Source organism: Sciurus carolinensis, chromosome 1 (genome assembly GCF_902686445.1).
Source record: "Sciurus carolinensis chromosome 1, mSciCar1.2, whole genome shotgun sequence".
NCBI lineage: Eukaryota > Metazoa > Chordata > Mammalia > Rodentia > Sciuridae > Sciurus > Sciurus carolinensis.
This window is the reverse complement of record NC_062213.1, coordinates 120437412-120461851: the sequence shown is the minus strand read 5'-3', so window position 1 is coordinate 120461851 and position 24440 is coordinate 120437412. Positions and strand designations below refer to the sequence as shown.

The window sequence follows — 24440 nt, the reverse complement described above, 5'->3', positions numbered from 1 at the left end:
GTCTTAACACTGCAAAGTATTAGCTGGTCAAATACTTTATTTTCCCTACTTCTTATCTATCACCTATCTGGTATTTCTACCCAATCCATGATACTTATTTTCTTTCTCAAATTGTCCTAAAATTTTGCTTATGGATAGGTATTCCATTAAAACTACCAAACATCCTACCTGGAAGCTTTCTTAATTCCAAATTAGTAAAATATTTTTCATATTCATTTTATTACAATATTATGTTGCTTTTGAATTTATTTAAATTTTAAAAAATGAATATGGTTATACAGGTTGAGTAGCTCTTATCTGAAATGCTTAGGACCAAAAATGTTCAGATTTTGGAGTACGTTGGATTTTGGGATGTTTGCATAGACTTCACTGGTTGAGCATCCCTAAAATCTGTTAAAAAAGTTTCATATTTTGAGTTTTGGATTTGCTGATTAGGGATGCTTAATCTGTAATACAGCTCTCAAAATAACCAGTACTTTAGAACAAACAAATGTCCCTCCTTCCCCCTACATACCCCTTCTTACCCCCTGCTGAGCTTCTAACTCCAGTGGACAAGCACTCTACCAGCTGTGCCCCCTTTTCCACACATTTTGTAAAATGAAAAGTAATACACTTTTTCTTAGCATTTGGGAAATATGGAGAGAATGGTTCAGGAGGGACAGATGCTATGTGCTGCTTCCTAATTTTTTCCATTTTACTTTTACATAGTTTGTTTCTTATATAAGCAAAACATTTACCTCTTAAAATACAAGCATGCTTACTAGAAAAGATTTAGAAAATTCTGAACAACTTAGAAAACAATACTGTATCATGTAAATCATTAATTACCAGTATAACACTATTGAGTTTTGTCTTTTGTAGACAAAATTACCCTAAACAATTTTACATCCTACTTTAATTTTTTAAAGTTTAATATTGTCATAAGCATTTTTACGTGTCATTAAAAATTATCCATGAACAATTTTGAGCTGCATATTATTTTGTCTGATTTGCAGTCTATGCTTTGAGACTAGGCTATATAACAAAGGTTGAACATTTAACTTTCCAATGTTTCTACTGTAAGTGCTGCTGATGCTTTGAACACCTTTGTGGTAGAGCTTTGTCTGAATGTTTGATGATTTACATGGCATAAAATGTCTCTATATTTTTTTAAATATTTAGTGTTTTCCTTTATATCTTTTACCACATTTTAGTGTTTCTGTTTAGTTTTTTTAATGAATGAATGTTTCACTAGTTAAGATAGGCATCTTTTTTAATTTCTTGGATAATCTTCCTCAGTTTGTTCACTTTTTCTTTTATGGTGCTGGGACTCAAACCCAGGGTGCCTTATGTGCTAAACAAGTGCTCCATTGCTCCTGGCCTTTGTTCACTTTTTAAATTCTTCTAATGTTGTATGTGTTTTCCTCAAACCAGTAGGCCTAAAATGGAATTAATCTTTCATGCTTTCTGTTGTCCAGCTGACTAAGCCAGAAACTGAAATCTCTTCATCTTTTATCTTCCCTTACCGTCTGCACATCTAGTTAACCTCTGAGTTCTATTGATTCTATCTTCTAAGTGATTTTTGTGTCAGTTCGGTTTGCTTCATTCCTACTACCATGGTCTTATTCAAGTTACTGTTGCTTCTTTATTTTTATTTTATTTATTTATTTATTTTGTAGATGGACACAGTACCTTTATTTTATTTATTTTTGTGTGGTACTGCGGATTGAACTCAGTGCCTCACAATTGCTAGGCAAGCACTCTACCACTGAGCTAGCACCCCAGCCCCAGGTTACTGTTAATTCTTACCTGGGTTTCTGTAATAACCTGGCTTCTGGTCATCCTGACTCCCTTTCAACCTGTTTGCCATATTGTATCGGAAGTTAGTGTTCTGTAATGTGATGTTACTTTTTGGCTTAAAATATTGCAGAGTTTTCCTTCAGCATTCAAGCCAATGCCTTAATGTGAGTTACAAGGTCTTTTTTGAATCACATTTCCAGCTTTGCTTTTGTTCACCTCTTAACCTTGACTTTTACCATTTTCCTTCTTATGTCATTTCTAAAATAAGTTATGGTTTCCTTTCTTCTGGCCTTTGCATATTCCATTGCTTTTATCTCAGATACTCTTGGCCATCATTTCCCCTTTTATCAGTGTACACTTGACAATACTGATTCTTTCCTACTGGACTTTTGAGGTCTCAGATCATACCTACCTCCCGAAAGCCTTCTCTGATGTTCCCTGCAACTGATTAAGTGGTCTTCGTGTGAGAGCCACTTTTAACACATTATTTCCTTCCTCCCCTCCTTTGTCTCACTAAGTTGCCCAGACTGACCTCAAACTTGCCATCCTCCTGCCTCAGCCTCTGGGGTAATTGGGATTACCAGTTCACACCACTGCACCTGGCTCTAATACATTTTTTTCTGCTATCCTTTTTGCTCTGTGCAATTATTTGTATAAAGTTTTACATATTTTGTGTGTGTGGTGCTTGGGATTGAACCCTGGACTTCACACATAACAAGCATAAGCACTACCACTGAGCTACACCTTCATCCCTAATTTTTTTTATCAGCATTTCCCAAAGTCTTTTCCAAGGAATTTAGGTGTCTATGAGGTATTATTATCTGTTACTGTGAAAGAAGGATTCCTTGGTCGGGTTTCGGAAACAGTCCTTACTGTCTTTGTGAAAATTTATAATATAAATTGGCATATTGCATGTTAAAGACCCTGAGAATTTTACCAGGCTTCCTACTAGGTTCTGAGTATATGTGGTGGGGAACAGAACAAGTTTGGAGCTTATCAAATCCTACGGACATTTTTTACTGTACGTCACTATACTTGTTCTATTTGGTACTGGTTTTCACTCCTTCCTGCTCTTTAGTCATCTGTGACACTGTATTGTCTTGGTTCTCCAGATCTTTCTTTCATTGTTCCTTTTTAAAAAAATCTTCTTCATGGGTTCCTTTTCCTCTGCTATTCTACTTAAATGTTGGTGCTCCTTTGGGTTCTGTCTTAGCCCACTGTTCATTTCACAATTTATACTCTCCAGATAATCTCTTCCACTTTGTTGATTTCAGATATCACATTTACTGTTTACTAATTGTTTCAGTTTGGGGCTCAGAACAATAGAAATGTTTCAAGTAAAGGGGGCAATCTCTTAAACAGAACCTAAGGTAAATTTGAGCCCTGTGGGGGAGAAAGTTCTGGGACATCACCAGCTGCTTCTACTAGATAACCACCCTAAAAACTTGGAAGTTATTAATTCTCCGTCTCACTATTAATAAAGTTCTGCTGATTTCAAATTTTGAATACTTATACTGCTTTACTATCTTACATCCTTATCATTTCTTGTTTGAGCTAATTCAGATAGCCTTCTTTTGCACGCAGTTAGTTCTTTGATTTCGTCCTTTAAGAAATCACCAGATTGTTGTATTGAAAAATGCAGGTCTAATTAATTCTCTTGCTTGAAACTCTTCCGTGGCCTCCTATATGTGTAAAGATGAGAAACTCTTTAACCAAGTTTGAGGCTACCTCTTCTACTTTCTCTTTACTCCAGGACTAAAGGTTTATTCTCCAGGAGCTTTAAACTGTCATTGTCCTGTCTACTTCATTATGGTTTTTTTCCATTGTTATTTACACACACACACACACACACACACACACACACACCCTTTTTTTTTTTTTTTTTTTTGGTCATACTTCTCCTTGTTTCCTAACCAGTGCATGTCTCTTTTATTGTATTTACACATAAGCAGATGATTATGATGAAATTTCTTCCTGTGTAGGCTATGATCTTTAAGATCAGGGTTTGTGTCTTACTTGTTTTTGTAGTCCTAGAACCTCTGGTAGGAGGCAGGTGTTCTGTAATGTTTGCTGAATGAATGAAAGATCTTGTACAAATTCATGCCCAACCATGGTTCTTCAATCCAACCCCCCTTAACTCCAAGTGCCTCAATTGCAGGTTCTACCAAGGTGTTTTCAGGTAGTTAATTATGTAGGTTTGGAGACTCATCTATTATTTTAAATGATAACGATGCCTTACGGCAATATTAAAAGTGATGCAGCATCATTTCAACATGTAGAGAAATCTAAATGTGGGCTGGGGATTTAGCTCAATGGTAAAGTGCTTGCCTCAAATGCACAACCCTGGGTTTGACTCTCGGTACCACCAAAAAACAGAACAGAACCAAAAAAAAAAAAATTGTAGGAGAAACCCAAACACTGTTAATATTCCCACATAATGGTAATGAATATTTTAAAGCTGTAAGTATGACATTACAATGTTTGCATGCAAATCTTGATCTAAGATTTTAAGTTCACTGAAGAGTCCACATATATCCCTATTGCTAAGCAATGCATAACTGTATGTTCTTGTAAATATTTACTGATTCTTGTCATTGTTGTTAGTAATTTTAGTATACACTTTTAACTTTTAAAAATTGTCTTTATAGCCTCAAGGAATAGGTTCTCCCAGTGTTTATCATGCGGTTATCGTCATCTTTTTGGAGTTTTTTGCTTGGGGACTATTGACGGCACCCACCTTGGTGGTAAGTAATTTTAGTTTATTTACCACTGATTCTAAAATCTCTTTTTCTGCAGTTTTGGAGGAAAAGATGGCATATTTCCTTTCCATGGTTAACTCAAACCAATATTGTCAATTCCTCAGTACTCACCTGTGTTTTACTCCTTTAGTTGTGTTTTTCAACCTTTTTCTCTTCTTTACTTCTGGGGGGCCGGTGGTGAAGATTTGTGAATTTGGATATGTCATTGGACATATTCAAGCAGAGGCTCAGTCACCACTCTGTTTGGATGAGGTGAAGGGTTTCTTATTCTGAGTTTAGGAAAGATAATGCCTATGACCTGAATTAGTTGGTATGATTATTTTGAGATTCATTCATATAGTTGCATTTTCCAAATTACATGGTTTAGTTTGGCTTTGTCCCTTTTTTTTTTTTTTTTCTTTTTCATTTTGGATAAGGATCTAGAAAGACTAAGCCTGATTTTTAACTATACTTCTCTAGGTTTAGAAAGACCTTATCAGACCAAAGAACTTGGGTGAGAACTAGTTGTTTCCTATTAGTGTAGATAAGGGAAGGCGTTATCTATGTTAGAAATCTGTAATACCTTGAAAGGAATAATTAATTTAAATGTACAACTTACCAAATCCTAAAAGAATAGAATTCCAGAGCAATATACTTGCTTGTATGTATGTGAACTTGATCATTATTAAACAAAAAAAAAACAACTTTTTTTATAAAAAGGCTGTTTATAGAAAGATTGATTAAGTAGATTGAACTATGGTAGGAATATTTGCAGTCCATATTTCTTGGCATATTTATGACTACATACTCATTACCATTCGTACATAAAATAATAATTACTTTTTTTCTCACAGGGGTGCATACTGGGGAGTTTATCCTGGGGTGCGTAACCACTGAGCCACATCCCCAGCCCTTTTTTTGTATTTTATTTAGTTATGTAGGGCCTTGCTAAGTTGCTAAGAATGGCTTTGAACTCCTGATCTTCCTGTGTCAGCCTCCTGAGCCATGGGATGCTCAAATAATAGTTTCTTTTAATATTGAATATATAACATGTGTTCAGGAATATTGCCAAAACAAGATTCAGAAAAGAAGAAAATCTTCAAATAAATGCAGTTTGTTTTTCTTTTTGCAATAAACTATGCAGTGCAAGTTAGAGTAGTTCCATGAGTAATAGAAATAATAATTGTAAGGATATCAATTTGAATATAATTTGATTGTGATCCTTCCTTTTTAAGAATTATAATTCATTTACCAACAATGGATATCATCAGTTCTATAAAGATTTTCAAAATAATTGTAATGTGGTCTTTTAAACTGTCAATTTTTTTAGTTTACTTGTTTCCAATGGGAATCTTTCAAAAATTAATTTACATATTTCCTGCCTTCATAACCCAAATACAATGATAGATAAGATAAACACATCCATACTTCATTATATTGCAATTACCTTTTAAGGCTACTGAGGCACTGTAATAACTTTGTAGTGTCATGATTTCATATTATCTTTCTTCATGTTCTAGTGTGCTTGGTTGTAATGTGCTCTCAGTTTAACATAAGAATATCTGATGAATTACCACTCTTGTCATTTTTAAGTACTTGAACTTTGTAATAGTAAACAGTTCATATCTGTTTATATTACATTGGGCACAGGCACAGACCTAAACACTTAACAACATTATCATTTTAATCCTCACAACCCACCTTGACTTAGAAAAGAAACTTCATTGCTATTGTGATAGTAAACTGTAGTGTTGGTATATGAACATAGGCTTGCTTGATTCTGGTGCTGTCTTTTGGGAAATGTGGGTAGTAAGTGATTCATACCTATGTTTTAGGTAATTGAGGTTATTGGGCAGTTCAACTACTAGCTAAGTTAAGGGAAATTAAAATTTGATTAAGCTGTTAGCAAACTGTCACAAAAGCTTTTTGTGATATTTCCATAATTTTTCATCACAATTTAAAGTGTATATAACTACTTCAATTTCACTTTTTTTTCCACTTATTTGTATTTTTTTTTTAAGTAAGTCAGCTTTTTTTATAACTGGTATAGTTGTTTTTTTCTAGTTGAACAAAGGAGACTATCTTCTTTAAGAACAAGTTATTTAGGTATAAAGATATTTATTTGTTTACATAGGGAAACTAATTTGTGCTTAGTATATTTTTAATTATTTTTGTTAACTAAAAATGGCTAGTATCTTTAAGATTTTTTTCTTTTATTTCTTTCTCTTTTTTTTGGATTGGCATGATGGGCTATTGAACCCAAGGGCTTTGCATAGCTTGCTAGGGAAGCAATCTCCAACTGAGATATACCTCCAGCCCCTCAAGACTGTATTTTCTACTAATTCAGTGATTTATACCTAGAGGTGAATGACAGATTCTAGGAGAGATTAAACCTGTTTTATTAAAACTAGAATCTCATGACCTAGGCATTTTTGTTTTTTAGAAGTGATTGATATATCATCATTTAAGAATAATATATTAATTCTGAGTGAGCTTTTAAGAAGGTTTTGCTTATTTTTATTCTTTTTTTTGCTTACAAATTTCGGGTTTTTGGTATTCATTATTTTGTACTCCTTCCTCCTAGCCCCCATGTTGGAGTGTGGAGAGAAGTGGGTTTTAGGGTAGAAGAAGGCACCAGGTGGTGATGGTACTTTTCTGATAACATTCATTTATATATTTGTTTATTGTGGTACTGGGAATTTAAACCAGGGGCATTCTACCACTGCTACACCCCCAGGGCTTATTTTTATTTTGAGACAGGTCTTCCTGAGTTGATAAGGCTGGTCTCAATTTTGTAATCTTCCTGCCTCAGCTCACCTGAATTGCTAGGATTATAGGCGTGTACCACGGTACCCAACCAGTAGTTTGTTAACTTTTAAATGTTTCATTTCTGTTTTATGTGCTTTGAAAGTGATTATAAAGGATACTAGCTAAAGAGTCACAATTCTTAACTTTCATTTAAAAAGGGAAAGTGAAGATATTGTTGAATTTATTTTTATTTTAAGTCCATATCTTTCTCTTCCCATACAGAACTTTCAAAAATTACATTATAGTTTGTTTCAGCATTTTGCTTTCAGTGATATTCTTTAATTCAACTGATAACCAATTTTAGACATTTTAATAATAATAACTTTTGGTTTTTAGATTTATTATAACCTTAATTTCTTATTTTTTAAAAATGTGACATGAATTTTTTTCTTTTCCACTTCATGTGGTTGAGATTACATCTTTGAGATTTAAGTTTTTACAGAATACAGTCAGAAGGGGAAGAAATGAAACCTCTACCATCAAGGGAATTTAAGTTAACTACAAAGAAGAATTCTGTACTGACAGATATTTTTGAGGGCTGAAGTTTAACACTTTTGAGAGGTTGTGAATATATTATTAGTTTATAGTGGATGTTAAGTGATCAATGATTAAATAACACTAACTTGATAAAGAGAATGGTGACAGTAGGTTTAAGAATATGTAATGCTAGAAACAGCTTTAATCCTTTGACAGACCAATAGTTAGAAATACTAGGTCAACATTTGGTAATTCAAACTGCTAAGATACACAGTCCATGTTGTTAGACACATCCATCACCATCTCTTCTACCTAATTGATTTCTCATCCTTTGCTACAGAGATAATCCCTAGGCATTTAGTATTTTAAGAACTACTTTCAAAATCTTTAAAGATCTTAAAAATTTTTAAGTCAATAAAATTTCTTGAAAGTATGTATTTTTTTCCTATTCAACTCTAAAGACCAGTGCTAAAGGATCATGACAGATGAAAATCTTACATTTCAATTATTCCTTGTTGTTGTTTTTTCTGTTGCAATTTTGTTCAAAATTATGTGGCCTTAAAGGAGAAATTGCTTTAGAGCAGAAAATTGTGTGTACAGGAGCAATTTGGAAGGTTTAGGGGCCAGCCTTTATTTTGTTTTTACCAACAACAAGTAAATTTTTGTTAAGTTACTTGCTATTGGCAGAAGAAGAGTAACTGAAGAAAATGGAGCAATTCTAATCCTCATAAAGGTTCTTGCAGGATGTAAAAAGGTGCACTCAGCATAGTGTTTCTTCCTAAAAGGAAAACATTAGCCCACTTTTCTTCTTAATCCTCACGTTCCCGTTCTCTTTTTTTTTTACTGAGAAAACATTTAATAGTAGAAGCATTATCTTTTAAGTCAAGCAAGAACTCAGATATCATATCAGTAAAGTGGTAATATAATCTAATTCATAATGTTGATTAGATTATTTAGTATATAAAGCTCCAACATATAGGCAATAAAATCAGTACTGCCATTTTTTAAATTTTTTTTTTCCAGTTGCCTTTCCCTCCAATTGCCCTTTCAGCCAATGAATTCCCAGTGGTTCACCCATCACTCACTAATGTGGTTTTAGAATAGATCTTGGAAAGTGTAGAATATCTTGTTATTCATTTTCATAGTTTGAGATTTTTTTCTTGCTTTGATCTTTCTTAACTTGTGGCAATTAAAAATTCCCTATTTTCCCAGTTTTCTATTCTGGACAGTATATACCCATCTGAAAGGGACTACAAGTAAGTTTTATGTGGGAATCACTATAGTACAGATTTTTCAAGTCTACCTCCGGGGTTCAGTTTCAGCTTTCCCACTTATTGATTGTAATCTTGGACAGGACATTAAACTTCCGTATATCTATTTTTGATAGGGTTGTTGTGAGGAATCAAATGAGGTAATATATAGAGAGCTCTCAATTTAATGTTCTATAATATGGTAAATGCCATATAAATATTTGGTATTATTAGTATTTACTCATATGCATGCATAGGGTAATATAAATCTGAAAATTTATATGAAATTAGATTGTATTATGAAGGGATATTTGAAAATGTAAAGGTAGAGATTTTATGGAGAGTAAAAGTGATTTTTATTTTGGTTTTTATTCTTCAGGTGTTACATGAAACCTTCCCTAAACATACATTTCTGATGAATGGCCTAATTCAAGGAGTAAAGGTAAGATCAATCATACATCTACATATAAATATCTATATGCATGCACGTACATACATATTATGTACATTTAATTCTGCCAGTTCATTGTTAATTGAGTCAACAACTCAATTTTTATAATTAGAGTATAATTTGGAGGATTATTTAATGCTTTAGGCCAACTGAATTTTAAATATGATTTGACTCATATTTAAAAATATAGCCAACTGTGCATTTATAAACTAAAATAATCATATAGATTGGAGAGAGAAAAAACTATGCCAGAAACCCCACAAATACAAAATTATATTGGTATGATAAAGCATTCCTTATTATACAATTCTTTTACTCTTGATTCAGTTTGACCAACAGATTTTATAAACAGATTGTTAACCTATTAATATAAAAGCAGGTAATTAGCATATGATATTTTTTCCAGAATTGCTAATGTAAGTTATTGTGTTGAGAATTCATTAGAGCATTTATATTTAATACCCAGTTACAGCCCTGCAGATGATTCTAGCATATCTGAGGGAATTTTTAAATTATATATAGATAAGAAATAATTTACTTTTTATCTAAAGTTTAGTGATTTGTTCATTGAGTAACAAAGTTGTTTAAAATCCTTTTGTGGTAGTAAAATTTATTTTGGGCTCATGGATATACAGAATAATTATTTTTTTAATTTAAGGAAACAAAGTTGTTTAAAATTCTTCTATGGTTAAGTGAAATGATTTTTAACAAATACATAGCATAAATTTTCTTTTAAATTTTTTTAGGGTTTGTTGTCATTCCTCAGTGCCCCACTTATTGGTGCTCTTTCTGATGTTTGGGGCCGAAAATCCTTCTTGCTGCTAACAGTATTTTTCACATGTGCCCCAATTCCTTTAATGAAGATCAGCCCATGGTATGTGCACATTTAGATTAATGCAACTAAATATCATTTTCTGTTATTGCTTTCTTAATGTTTTTTTTCTTGCCAACTTCTCTAAGTAGGTTTTAATTTTGTTTCTTCCACTTATTCTTTGACTCAGATAAGAAAACTCCTCAAAATATAATAACTAAGTAAGAGTTTATAAATAAAGGTTTTAGAAATAGATGCTACTGTTGGAAGTATCTACACTATTGGCAAACTTGCTTTTGGATTTCACAATCAAACTTCAAAACAGTATTTTAGGAACTGGATAGAGTTGTTAACACTTTATTTTCTTAAATAGAATATTAAAAACATATGTACAGCGGCTGGGGCTATAGCTCAGTGGCAGAGTGCTTGCTTAACATGGTGGGAGACACTGGGTTCGATCCTTAGCACCACATAAAAATAAACAAATATAATAAAGACATGCTGTGCATCATCTACAACTATTAAAAGAATTTTTTTTAAATATGTACAATTTTATCATTATTGATATTCATTAGGAATAGGTTTTACTGTATTTCAGGAAAGTCCAAAATGATAGTTGCTTAACATGAAGGAAGATTATTTCTCTCTCAATATAAAAAAAGACTGGCGAGCTGCTATTGTAGTCCCAGTAAACCATCCTTTTTCTATCTTGCTGCTCTGCCATCCTCAGCTATCACCTCACTATACAAAATAGCTACTCAAGAACCAGTTATCGTATCACACTTCAGGCAGCACAAGGGAAGTTGCAGCTAAGAAAAGTACATCACTGTCTTTTAAGGAAACTTTTTAGAGTATTTCCATCCAACCTCTGCTTACGTCTCTTTGGTCAGGTTTTAGGTATATAATGCTGTTATAAAATGTTGGATCAGCAACTCTCATTAAAATTAGAATTTTTTTTTAATTAAAAGGAATGAGGGAAAACTCACAAAAAAGAAAATGAATGTCCCAAAGTAAAAGAGTAGTAGTAGTAGTTGTAAATTTATTCTCTGATGTTCTTACTACACTGAGTTTTAATATTGGTTATTTAATTAGTTAATTAATGAATGGGGTATATTTCATTGTGTGTCTAGAAAGGCCTAGGGGCTAAACAGCAGGATCTTCTCTCACAGGTTAGATAGAACTCTAAAAACCAAAACCTTGATGAATGCTCATTATGCAAATTCAATCTTACTGCAGTAATCTGGGGAATAAGCAATGAGTTTGCTTTGAAAAGCAGTGTGTTAGAAAAATTTAGTAGCTATAATATACTGGTGGAATGATATCTTGAAAGTTCATTATGATTACACAGGATTTTTAAAAACTACATCATTACAATAGAGGTTTCCTATTTCTGCCTAGATATTTTGGAGTCATCCATAGTAAAATATAGTTTGCTTTTCAAGATACTTTTTGTTTGGGTTTGTTTGTTTGTTTCCATTACTAGGAGGGCTAGGCAAGTGTTGTACCACTGAACTGCATCCTTAGTGCTTTTTTTTTTTGAGAATGGGTCTCACTAAATTGCCCAGACTGAATTGAATTTGCTGTCCTGCCACAGCCTCCTGAGTAGCTGGGCCACCATGCCTATTTCTTTCATTCATGCTTTATAGTTAACTGTTAACAGCAGTGTTCAGGTTTCCTATGTGAAGACTGATTTGTTTTCTTAACATTTGAAAAGCTATAATAACTTATGAAAAATATCTAGTTTCTCTAAATGGCTCAAAGTAAATGTGGAGGAACTTTTTGTTTTAGTGAATCTTGGTTTTTTGCATAGTACTATGGTAGAAAATGGTAATGAATGAAGTATAGTAATAATAATAATGATAGTAATGAATGAACTTTAGGTTGTTGCTATTTTTAGTAGACGCAATGGACAAAGCCATAATTTAACAACTAGGTAAAAGACTTACCTGAATGTGGTTTTTTTTTTTTTTTTTTTTTTTTTGGTACTGGGGATTGAACTCAGGGGCACTTGGCCACCGAGCTACATCCCCAGCCCTATTTTGTATTTTATTTAGAGACAGGGTCTCACTAAGTTACTTAGCACCTCACCATTGCTGCTGAGGCTAGCTTTGAACTCTCGATCCTCCTGTCTCAGCTTCCCTAGCCACTGGGATACAGGTGTGCACCCAGTTGTTATCTCCTTTTAAGTTCTGTTTTCCTTCATAGTAACCATGTTGCTATTAAAGAGCCATTTCTAGCCCTTTGTTTTCAAATATCTATGACTTAGGATTTATAGAAATATTAATTCCTGAACTGCCCTAGAAAGATATTGACTAAAATTAGCTAGTAAAAATGAAGGAAAGTTCAAGTGATAGTAATTGTTCCAACCATTTCTTGTTGATTATCTCTCATCCTTAGGTGGTACTTTGCTGTTATCTCTGTTTCTGGGGTTTTTGCAGTGACATTCTCTGTGGTATTTGCATACGTGGCAGATATAACCCAGGAACATGAAAGAAGTATGGCTTATGGATTGGTATGTGTGTTTATCTTATACTTGGCATCTGCTGAAAAATACCTTGTTAAAATATCCCTTATTATAAGGACTGTAAATCTTTGCATTAAAAGATTTTATTTTCTGCAAAAATACATTTCAAAAAAGTTACCGATTAGACTACATGTTTAAATTGTTTTCAGTACAAAACCATGTAAGTTTTGATATTTAACATTCAGGAGATATTTATAGGTCTCATCATAATTGCAATTATGGTGTTTCTGCCTTGTGGAATTATTCTTTTTACCAATTTTTTATTGTTGCATTATAATTATACATAATGGATTTGTTTTTCCATATTTGTACATGTACATCCTCTGACAATATAATTTGGTCAATGTCTTTCCCCAGTATTTCTCCTTTCCCTCCTCCTTCTCCCTCCTCTTGGTCCCTTTCTACTCTACTGGTTTTCCTTTGATTTTCATGAGGACCCTCCCCCTCCAACCCACACATATACACACTTATTTTCTTTAGCTTTCACATATGAGAGAAAACTTATTTCATAGCATAATGCTCTCAAATTCCATTCATTTTCCTGCAAATGACATAATTTATTCTTCTTTATGGCTGAATAAAATTTTTTGTGGAGTTCTTTTTAACAATTCTAAAAATAAGGAAATATTTAACATGTCATGAGTTAAAAAAATTACTCAGGGACTGGGGATGTGATTCAGTGGTAGAGTGCTTGCCTGGAATGCAAAAGTCCCTGGGTTTGTTCCCCAGCACCACAAAAAGATAAAAATAAAGGAAACAAGTAAAAAAAAAAAAAAAAAAAAAAAAAAAAAAACAACTTTTTGCACAATGGCAGTTAAGTCTGTTGCCTATCAAATCTAGGAATAGAATGGCTATCATAAGCACAATAATACAGATCATTATTTAGGTAGGCAGAAGTAGGATAGTGATGAGTTTCAACAAATATGTGATAAATAAGGACCAACTATTGTATCAGACTGAATCTTAAGTTTTATAAGAATTTGCGATCTCTGATTCAAAGGTTCCCAAAATAATGAATCATGGAATTAAGAGATATTTGGGAGAAAATACCTATAGGGAGAAGCTCACAAAAGAACTAGTTTTCAGTTGTAGACTTAGTTGGTAGGATTTCCCCCCGTTGTTGTTGTTGTTGTTGTTGTTTTTTGTTTTTTTTTGTTTTTTGCGATGGGGTCTTGCTATATTGCCCAGGCTGACCCTTGAACTCCTGGACTCAAACAATGCTCCCACCTCCATCTCCTGAGTTACTGCAACTATAGGTGTATGCCACTGCACCTGGCTGGATTTTTAACACCAACTATATTGAGGTATAGTTCATATACCAAGAATTCATCTATTTTATGTGTATAGTTCAGTGAATTTTAGTAAATTTATATAGTTTTTTTTGGGGGGGAGGGTTGATTGAAGTAATTTTGCCCTAGTCAAAGCTTTTAGTTAACACTTTTCAACCCAGAGGCTTTATGTATTAAAAGCACATTCTGGCAAACAACCACTTAATCTAGAACTAAGTGGATATAGATACAGAGGAGGAAGTGATCTTTGCACCCTGTTTCTGTCTGACTAGAAAGAGATTGCCACAAGGTAGAGATAGTTGAGGAGAGGAGAAATGACATGAAACACCTGTGATTGGACTTTTGCTTACTGCTTCGCACATGTAGTCTCTGGATGCCCTCAGATATCTAACTGTCCCTCACAGTGCAAGCCATTGTCTTTTCCCCTACATAGAGCGCTACTCAGACTCAGCAGTGCTCTTTGAGATCACAAGGGCACTCAGAACAAAATATCACCACAATCTGATTTTTAGAACATTTCTGACAGCCCGAAGAATACCCTCAGTCCTGTTTACCATCCTTCCTCTGACCATAGGCAGCTAACAGACTGCTTTCTGTGTCTGTGGTTTACCTGTTCTAGAAATTTCATATAAATTAAATAATACAAAACATGATTGACAGGGAGGAAAGTGTTTGGATACTGCTCTATACCCACAGCCCTTCCTCAACTGAAACTGTTTTGTCTTTTTCTGTTTTTGTAAATGTGTTTTACCTTTGACCCTACTAGTAGGATTTTTTTGTACAGACTCCTCCAAGGCTTAAAAGAAAGTTTGAAGCCACTGCCCTGAGATCCTATTATGTACTCTTTATAGAAGAGCCTTATGGCTTATTCCTTTTACTTCCCTGCAAAAGAGAGAACAAGTAGTACAGGTAGAAGAAGAAGGGGAAGGTGCAAGAGCAGCTTTGACATAAACCAGGATTAAGGGGATGATATGGTGGTAAAGTAAAGGAGTCAGGTAATCCTGACTAATCTCTTTTTCTTTGTCCTTAATGGTTTCAGGTTTCAGCAACGTTTGCTGCAAGTTTAGTCACCAGCCCTGCAATTGGAGCTTACCTTGGACGAGTATATGGGGACAGCTTAGTGGTGGTTCTAGCTACAGCAATAGCTTTGTTAGATATTTGTTTTATCCTCGTTGCTGTACCAGAGTCATTGCCTGAGAAGATGCGGCCAGCATCATGGGGAGCACCCATTTCCTGGGAACAAGCTGACCCTTTTGCAGTAAGTTTCTTCCTTCTCTTTGGCAAAAGAGTAGATGTATAATTCAATACAGTGTTAATATTTGACTTTGGATGTTGTTCATGGAAGACATCTTGAAGGGTGTTCTTTTGTTTTTGGAAATAATTTTTAGAATAGTTTGGGGGTAATAAAATAAGTTTTATCATCCTTTTATCAAGTCTTTTTAGTGTGTATGTATTGCCAAAAGGAATCTCTTGTATCTTTAAAAGTCATTTATTGTTTTTGTTGTAAAATCTTATTTTAGTCTTTCTTTTTATTGTTCTAGTCCTTAAAAAAAGTGGGCCAAGATTCCATAGTGCTGCTAATCTGTATTACGGTGTTTCTCTCCTACCTACCAGAGGCAGGCCAATATTCCAGCTTTTTTTTATACCTCAGACAGGTAAAAGCCTTTTCTATCAAAGTGAACTTTTATTTCATTGTTTAGTGCCATAAGAAAATTGTTTAATCTTTAAAAAAATTTTTTTTAGTTGTCAGTGGACATTTTATTTATTTATTTATATGTGGTTCTGAGAATTGAACCCAGTGCCTCACACATACTAGGCAAGCACTCTACCATTGAGCTACAACCCCAGGCCAAATGTTTAATCTTGAAAGTGCTAAAATCAACCGAGAACTTTAAAATGAATACCATTTTATAAACAACAGTTAACTAGACTTAACATTGTTTAGTGTATCCAGTGTTCCTTACACATTTCTTAAGATGACACTTTGTATAGTGAGATTTGGGGCTTAGGCAATAAGATGATTTTCCCTGTCAATCTAGGTGGTCTGAGTTTGTTTGCTGTTTGTAGAGGTAATGGGATGCTTTAACCATTCACTTCCTCCATTTTCTTTTTGATGTATAGCATATGTAAGGAGAACAGTTAGCCACAATGAGAAAATAAGCAAGTTTTTCCTCCTTAAATACAAGGCTTCTAGACAGAAATCAAACCTTTATCAACACTGTACAAAACATGAAACACTGCAATATTCATTTGTAAAATATTCTGAATGCTTAATAGTCCACAATTTATTATATCCAAATTAAGGAACCTTTACCAGTATAAATAGGTATTTTTAATATGTTAAGACTTCTTGGATTTCCTCTGAAGAATCCTTTCCTTACAAATGAATTAAATTTTGAATCAAAGATGAGTTAAATGTGAATTAAAATCTTTTGTTTATAATTTTTTGACCCATTTGATGTTAATGTACAAGTAGCTGCATTAGTGTGGTATTTTTATGCTTTTTTAAATTAATTTTACTTGTTCTGGAAACCTTCTAGATAATGAAATTTTCACCAGAGAGTGTTGCAGCATTTATAGCAGTCCTTGGCATTCTTTCCATTATTGCACAGGTGAGTTTCTTTTTTGTTTAGAGTGATGTCATAGAAGGTACCCTGGCTAATTATCCAGATGAGGCCTCAGAGTGATGGAGTCACTGAATTTAGGAGTGCAAGGTTTGTAGGTTTAGGAATTCAATTGTTAGTGTAGCTAGTTTTGGTCACACTTTTTTTTTTTTTTTTTTTTTTATTGTAAACAAATGGGATACATGTTGTTTCTCTGTTTGTACATGGCGTAAAGGCATACCATTTGTGTAACCATAAATTTATGGTCACACTTTTGAAACAGATATATTTTGTGATTTTAAAACTAGTTTATTGATATGTATTAGGGCCTAACTATGTGTTGCCCTATTGGTCAAGGAACTTTTTATCTGTTAACCCTTGTTCTACTGTTGATTGTCTCGTTCAATAAATACCATGTGTCAGGCTCGAGGGAATATAGCAGTGAAGTTAACTAAATCCATGCTGTTGTAGAATTTACATTCTATTAGGTAAGACAGAAAATAAGTATGTCCATGGAAGCACATTAAGTGCAAAGAAATTTACAGAGAATAGGGGGTAGGGATATATAGAGTGAGACTCGGGGAAAGGTGTTATCACTGGGAATCTAGGGGAAGGTTGGGAAGGATGGGAAGTCCTTGCGAACCCAAGGAGACATTAGATCAGATTCAGAGGGAAGAATGACCTGTAGGAATATCTGAAGGAAAACTAAACAGTAGGAACAGAAATAAAAACCTGAGGGGAGACTCTTGTGGCATGTGTAAGTAAGAGAGCAGAGAGACCAGTATGGCTCTAGTGGCATGAATAAGAGAAAGAGCATTAGGAAATAAAGGCTCAGAGGTAGTGAGGGATCAGATCCTGTGGGACCTTGTAGGTTGTCATAAGACTCGAATAAGACAGGAAGCCATTGAATGTTTTGAGCAGAGGATTGACATGAAAGTACATATCTCGGAAGTCCAGTTGGTAAACAGTGGTTTTTGAATGAACAAGATAATAATCAATGTAGGAATTTGGATTTTCCTAGAAGTTATTTTATTCCTAGCCTCCAAACTATCTCTGTTTTACAATAAAATACTATTCCGCTCTGGTGACCATAATTCCCTCACATAGTTTTTCTGTTTTCTATGAAAAATTTCCATCCCTTTCATGCTGTTGGCTTTCCTTTTTCCAGACTCTGCATATCACTTACCCTAAGTTAATTCTCTTTCCCTTCACAGATTCGATCTACTAGATTGCAACTTTTGTTTTATTCTATTTTTAAGAAAATGAAAGATAGGGTTCTTTTCACGGGTCTCTAGAAGGGTTCATCTTCTTTATTAGGATTGCTTTCACAGATCTCATCATTTATGAATTTTTGGTAGGTTCAGTGATAACCTTAAAATTTAAATTCAAATCCTGTAATATATGTTCCTAATGCCTCCACACATAAACATGACATTGAAGATTATTACTATATCTAGGGCTGGGGAGATGGCTCAGCTGGTAGAGTGCTTGCCTCGCAAGCACAAGGCCCTGAGTTCGATCCCCAGACCGCAAAAAAAAAAAAAAAAAAAATACTATATCTAACTTTTTTGTTATATCCTAAAAACTCTCCATCTGGAAAAAGATTGCATTTAAATATTTATTCCTGGTGTCAGAAAAGTGCTCTTCAACTTTGGAGGAAAATATATTGTACCTTATATATAAAAACAGCTTAAAAACATTCACACCTACTTTTTTTAAAAATAGTTTTAGTTCTAGATGGACACAATACCTTTATTTTGTTATTTAGTTTTTGTTTTTGTTTTTGTTTTTTTATGTGGTGCTGAGGATTAAACCCAGTGCCTCACAAATGCTAGGCAAGCACTCCTCTACCACTGAGCTATAACCCCAGCCCCAAGCCTGTGTTTCTGAAGCATAAAAAGTATACAAGTTAATTGGGTAGAGTTTGATGAATTATAAAAAGTTAAATCAACCTTGTAATCCTGGGTTAAATCCACCCTGGTCATGATCATCTTTTTCATATATTGCTGAAATTAGATTTGCTATTATTTTGTTTAAGATTTAGATCAAGCCTGGTATGATGGTGCATGCCTATAAACCAAAGTACTTAGGAGGCTAAAGTGGGAAGATCACAGGTTCAAGGCCAGCTAAGTAAAGCGATATCTCAAAAAATAAAAAGGGCTGGGGATGTAACTCAGTGGTAACTCAATTCCTATACTGCAGTAAAAGAAAGAAAGAAAAAGAACAGGACAGGCTAATATTTACGGTAATGATAATTAAGAGATTGATAGCTGTAAGATCTTAAGTTGCATTTTATACTTAACTGATCATGGCAGCTATAGGCACCTGATAAATTCAGGCAGTAGTGTACTATAGATTGAGAGATGAGTTGAACCAGATAATTTACAGGGAATGTGTACTCTGTTCAGCAGATGACACCTGGCATCAGGGATACAGGATGAAAAATAGACTCTGAAAGCTCAGAATCTGGGGCCAGACATGTAAATAAATAAATAAAGGAGAAGAGTGTGGTTGGGTTTTTGTATTATATAGATCACTGCAGCAGCAGAGTCCTGAAGGCAGTGATATTGGAAAGGAACCAGTAACGCTCCAGCCGGCACTGCTGGCACAGTCAGCCTCAGTACATATGGGCAACCACAGATGGTCTTTAAATGCCCATTTAGCTTTTGTTGCTTACATTAAAACCAGTTTGAGGGATGAAAAATCACATTAAAAGCAGAATCACATTAGCAGCCTTCAAAAACAGGAAGAATATATACACTACAGTCTGCATATGACTATGGTAGCATTTTTATGTCATGTGGTTTACTGTATTACATACAACCCCAAATATAGAAGTATGATCTTGTATTCCCATTTACACAACATTGTAGTATTGACTTGTTCAAGTTAGTGTCTTTTTCCTTCCTTTCCAGCAGCATGGAGCTGTTTGTAAATTCCCCTTTATACTTCTTGTTTAGTTTATTTCTTACCTGCGTGCCTTTATTCCTGCTATACTTTTCTGCATTCCTTCCTTTCTCTGGGTTGTCCCACTAACTTGGGCATATCTCTATTATTGTACAGATTATAATATAGTATAACTTTTACTTGTGTATTTCTGATTATTTTTGCCTTAGTAGTTTGTGAGCTCTAATAGAGGTCTGTGTAGATTGTGAGGTCAGTGTTGTCTACTTCTGTCACGCTAGTATCCTGCACTGCCTTCAACCCAGAAGGTGCTAAATTGAAGATCATTGGTTTTTTGCAGTGTTTCAAAAACTTTAAAAATTAGTAGTAAGCATTTTTAAAATGGGAGATGTTATAGGTAAAATTATATGTACCTCCTCCCCCCAAAAATTATTCCTTCTGCAAACTGGACCGATCCACCTTCCAACAGGAGTCAAGTAATTACTATCATTACTGGGGCCTTTTCTCTCTGGCTTGTCATAGGCCCCATCACTTCTGTGGCAGGAACTCACATGCTAACTAAATGTATGTTTATGTAAGGGCACAGAATAGGTGATTCTACACATTCCTCTTCCACAGTTCTTTCCTATCTAGTTCTCTATTTGTGGTGACTCCTAAATTTATACCTGCAGACCAATTGTCAACCTCCTATTTGACAAATCTGCTGAGCATCTATCTTTAACGCAGCCAAAGGGGAAATCTGGATTTCTTCCCATCACCAGTACCAGTGTTCCTCAAGCTCCTTCAGTGACACCATCATCTCCTCTTTGTGTGTGTGTGTGTGCGTGTGTGTGTGTGTGTGTACCAGAAACCTCGGCTTCATCATTTATTTCTTCTTTTCTCCTTATCCCATATCCAGTCTATCAGATATTTCCTCTCAGCTCCTAAATAGGTGCTGAATAGGAGCATTTCTCATACTCTCCATTACTTGGACTAGTCAAGAGCCATGGCAGTGACCTCCTTCTGGTGTCTCTGCTTCCATTCTGTCCCCTCACTGCTCTTTCTCCACTTGGCAGAGTAATTTTTTTAAATGAAAATTTAAACATCTCTCTTTCCTGGTTGAAACTTACTTTCCATCACAACTGGAAACTCATTTTTCATCTCCACTTGGTTGAGTATGTCACAGTCTGGTGCCTTTGCGCTTGCTGTCACCCTCCCTTGGAGTGCCCTCTCCCCTCAGAACTTCCCATAATGACCTCCTTACTCAGCTCTCATCTTTGATGTCACCTCCAAAAGACCTTCCCTGTCCATCCTAATTCAAGCAGCATCTCTATCACACTACCTGATTTTGTTTTCTCTTAGCACTGACAATCTAGAATTTTCTTTTTTGTAAAATAAGCATGCTCGTGTCCATCTTCCCACCAGTAGACAGTAGTCTGTGTGCTGACTGATAGTTGTGGTGGATACAGGATATCCATTCTCTTAGTGGTCTAGCATTCTGCCCTCCAACCTAGAGGAAGACTTGGACATAGTAGGAACTTAGGAAATACTTGTTGGTTGACTGACCCAAACCTATTTCAGTGTTAACTGTGAAGAAACTGTTATCTTGGTTGAGTCATTTAACTTTTGGAACTTAGTTCTCTCATCTTCTAAATGAGTTAAGGGAAACCAATTTTTTATTCCTTCAACACACTGTATTAATTTGTTCCATTATTGAGTTGAAAATGTGATATATTGCTGGGACACAAAAGGTAAATGAGAAAAGTTCCTGCTCCTGAGAAGAACATTGATGTTCCTAGTTAGAATGTCATGAAATAAGTTTCAGTGTCCTTTAGGTCTTTGGGTCACAGAAAGGATATAGGAAGGGGGATGAGAGGTGGTTCTTAAGAGTAGAGGGTCTGCTACAGAATCTCTGTATGAAAGATGTTAGCCCCACAAAACATGAATTGATATATCTGAATATTTCCAGTTTTGAATACTCATGCCATGACCTTTAGAATATTCACCTTTTTGTTTCAGTAATCCTGTCTATAAAATGGAAATAAGGCTAGTAATTACACGTTGTTTTTTTTTTTTTTTTTTTTTTTCCTTTTTTAATTTGGATTTGAGAATAGCTGCCAACAGAGCTAGCTGGGTTGGAAAAAGAACTGATATGACTTCATTTTAGAAGCAGTTTTTGGTGGTATTCATGATCTATGCTTGAAAGCTGCCAGCTTCTTTAGACCACATTCCTGAAAGAATGTGTGCTCCAGAGTATGCATCTGGGCAGTTCAGTCTGTTCCAGAGCTGAGGCTCACTAGTTCTCCATTTTCACTTCCTCATTTCCAGGCTTCCGCGGCAGCTATTTCATCATTGGTGAATCTCTATTTTTCAACAGTACTTCTTCCTCTAAGGTTGCATTGAACAATGACAAGAACTATTGTTTGCTGCCCTTGGGTTATTCCCCAAAAGTTATCAACTTTGCATTATAGTTCCCTGTCCCCTCCAGTCAAGTTGATGCACAGAGTTTTGGGTGTACTTAGTTTTCTTTTTCATAATTAATGCCAGTATCTGATATATTCTTTAAATAAAAATCAAGGGAAATATTTGCATCCTAATTATTTCTAATATTTTAGTTATTTTTGTAATGTTGGCCACCAGTCCCCATGCAAGCAGGTTATGTATCTCAGAAAGAAGTAACAAGTATACCAGTTGCATTTGATTGGAGGAATGAGAGTTGAAAATATTTTGCCCATTCATCAGACTGGAAATACTAGTTTTAGAGTGAAAAGCTAACCAAATGTTTTCTTTTAGTTGATTTGAACTTTTTCTTGGCTAACTCCAGGCTTTAGTGCGCTCCCTTTTTGGACTGTGGTCGCAGAAAAATGTAATCTTACAAGGTAGCCAAACCTTGTGAATCTCAACCTACACTTCTGTGATTTCATTGAAAGTCTTAAGAGAAGAAAGCTATGAGTCCTTTTGGTCAGAAGTCCTTAAAAGTATCATTATTTGCTTTTTACTGGCATATTTGTGACCAAGTCTAATTAAACTGTTAATTGATTAGCTCAATTTAAAGAATTTTTAACTTATATTTTGTGAGTTTTAGAGTGTCAGTCAGTAATAAGTGATTTCCTGAATTATTCTTACCTCTTCTATGGACTTATTAGTTACGTAGTATATTTAAAACGTTAATTACAAGAGCAAAAAATATTTTCTAATATCTTAAAAATCATTGCTGGATTTCAGTTCACATTGAGAAGAGATACAGGATATCCAGTCACTTAAAATATTATTAAATGCTTCCTATGTGCCAGGCACAACAGTAAACTCTTGATGTAAGTATGTCTCATTCGTATGACCAAGTTCTAAAGTACATGCTGTTATCCTAGTCTTATGAGACAAAACCTTGAGGTTCAAAGTGGTGACTTGCCCAGGGTCATTCCGTTAGTCAAGATATGATCCAGGCAGTTTGTCCAAAGCCCATGCTCTTAAATACACTATCTCTCCCTAATAATAAACTGTTCATGTTTTCAACAGATTTATTTAGGCTAAGAATTATGGATAGTCATTATACTATGTCAGTTTTTCTTTAGGTCAGGGAATAAACATTTTAGGCTGACTTGGACTTCTTAAAAACTTCTCCAAATCATTATCAAGACCATCTGAGCTTACTTTTCTGAACTTCTGATTTAATCAGTCCTCAGTAGAAAATAAAGAAAGTTTTACCTTTCATTTTTCTAACTCTGAAATTGGATCTGAATGAGCATAGGGACTTTTCATCTGCTTATGAGGCCTGAGGTAGTGATCTCAGAAATATTCAGGGCAGTAGTTGCTGAAAAACCAAATTGTAGAAAAGTAGTAGTGGTCTTGTTATATTACAGAATAGAAGATATCACCAAATAATCTTTCTTCTTAAAAAACATTTTGGTTTTTTCTTTTTTTCTCTCTTTTTCTCTCCAGACCATAGTCTTGAGTTTACTTATGAGGTCAATTGGAAATAAGAACACCATTTTATTGGGTCTAGGATTTCAAATACTACAGCTGGCATGGTATGGCTTTGGTTCAGAACCTTGGTACGTATAAATATTTTAGTGTTTGTTTCCTTTTATTTGCTTTTCAACTAAGGGATAGACTTTAATCTGTCTCTTGCTGTACTTTTCCTTCTAAAACATATAGTCCAGTCTCCCTCTTGTGTACTCATACTCTTCTGGAGTGGCTTGAGATACAAAGGAGACATTTTATAACTAAATGACTGGCTGAATTTTTGCATGAGATTATTGAGTTTTTGAATCTCTGAAGAGCGTTTAATTAAGATCAGAGATCAGTTTGCAACTAGGATAAAGCACACAATTCCATAGCAATGAAGCCCTGAAAGTTAGCATTATTACCTTTTTTGTTTTTCTGGTAGGAAAAAAAAAAATGCTGTGTAACACCAGAGGTAGTCCCTGATGCACAGGGGAAGTGAACAAAGTCCAGTTGCTTTGATCCCGGCTTCATGTTGTCTCAGCTTTTCCTGCAGTCTGGTTTCCTGCAGGGAGCTGATGATGATTTACACAACTGGCCACCTCATCTCTAGACTTGGGTATGAGTAAACATCAAGAATTTGTTCTGATGGGCAATTTCTTTTCCAGTCTAGCTTTTACAAAGAGGTGCTAACAACTTAAATTTATATAAGAGATTACTTTAAGTATCAAGCCAGGAACATCCAGGTTACTTTCTTTACAGGTTAAGAATTGGATCAAATCAGTGATACTGAGTTACAAGTCTATGGAATTTCGATGAAAATTTGCTCACTTCATATGTTTAGAAGCATTGGATGATCTTTATTTTTCTGTTTTATACATTATC

The 24440-nt window shown here is 34.6% G+C and overlaps 1 protein-coding gene across 1 annotated transcript in view; it reads left to right on the top strand.

The window, feature by feature from the left end:
* Positions 1-24440, top strand: part of Mfsd14a (major facilitator superfamily domain containing 14A) — a 36297-nt gene that overhangs the window by 8054 nt on the left and 3803 nt on the right. Inside the window, exons 2-9 of the mRNA XM_047548206.1 lie at positions 4428-4523; positions 9432-9494; positions 10250-10377; positions 12712-12826; positions 15167-15385; positions 15669-15782; positions 16668-16739; positions 23553-23665. Coding sequence (XP_047404162.1) covers positions 4428-4523; positions 9432-9494; positions 10250-10377; positions 12712-12826; positions 15167-15385; positions 15669-15782; positions 16668-16739; positions 23553-23665 — 920 coding nt within the window. The remainder of the gene's footprint in view (positions 1-4427; positions 4524-9431; positions 9495-10249; positions 10378-12711; positions 12827-15166; positions 15386-15668; positions 15783-16667; positions 16740-23552; positions 23666-24440) is intronic.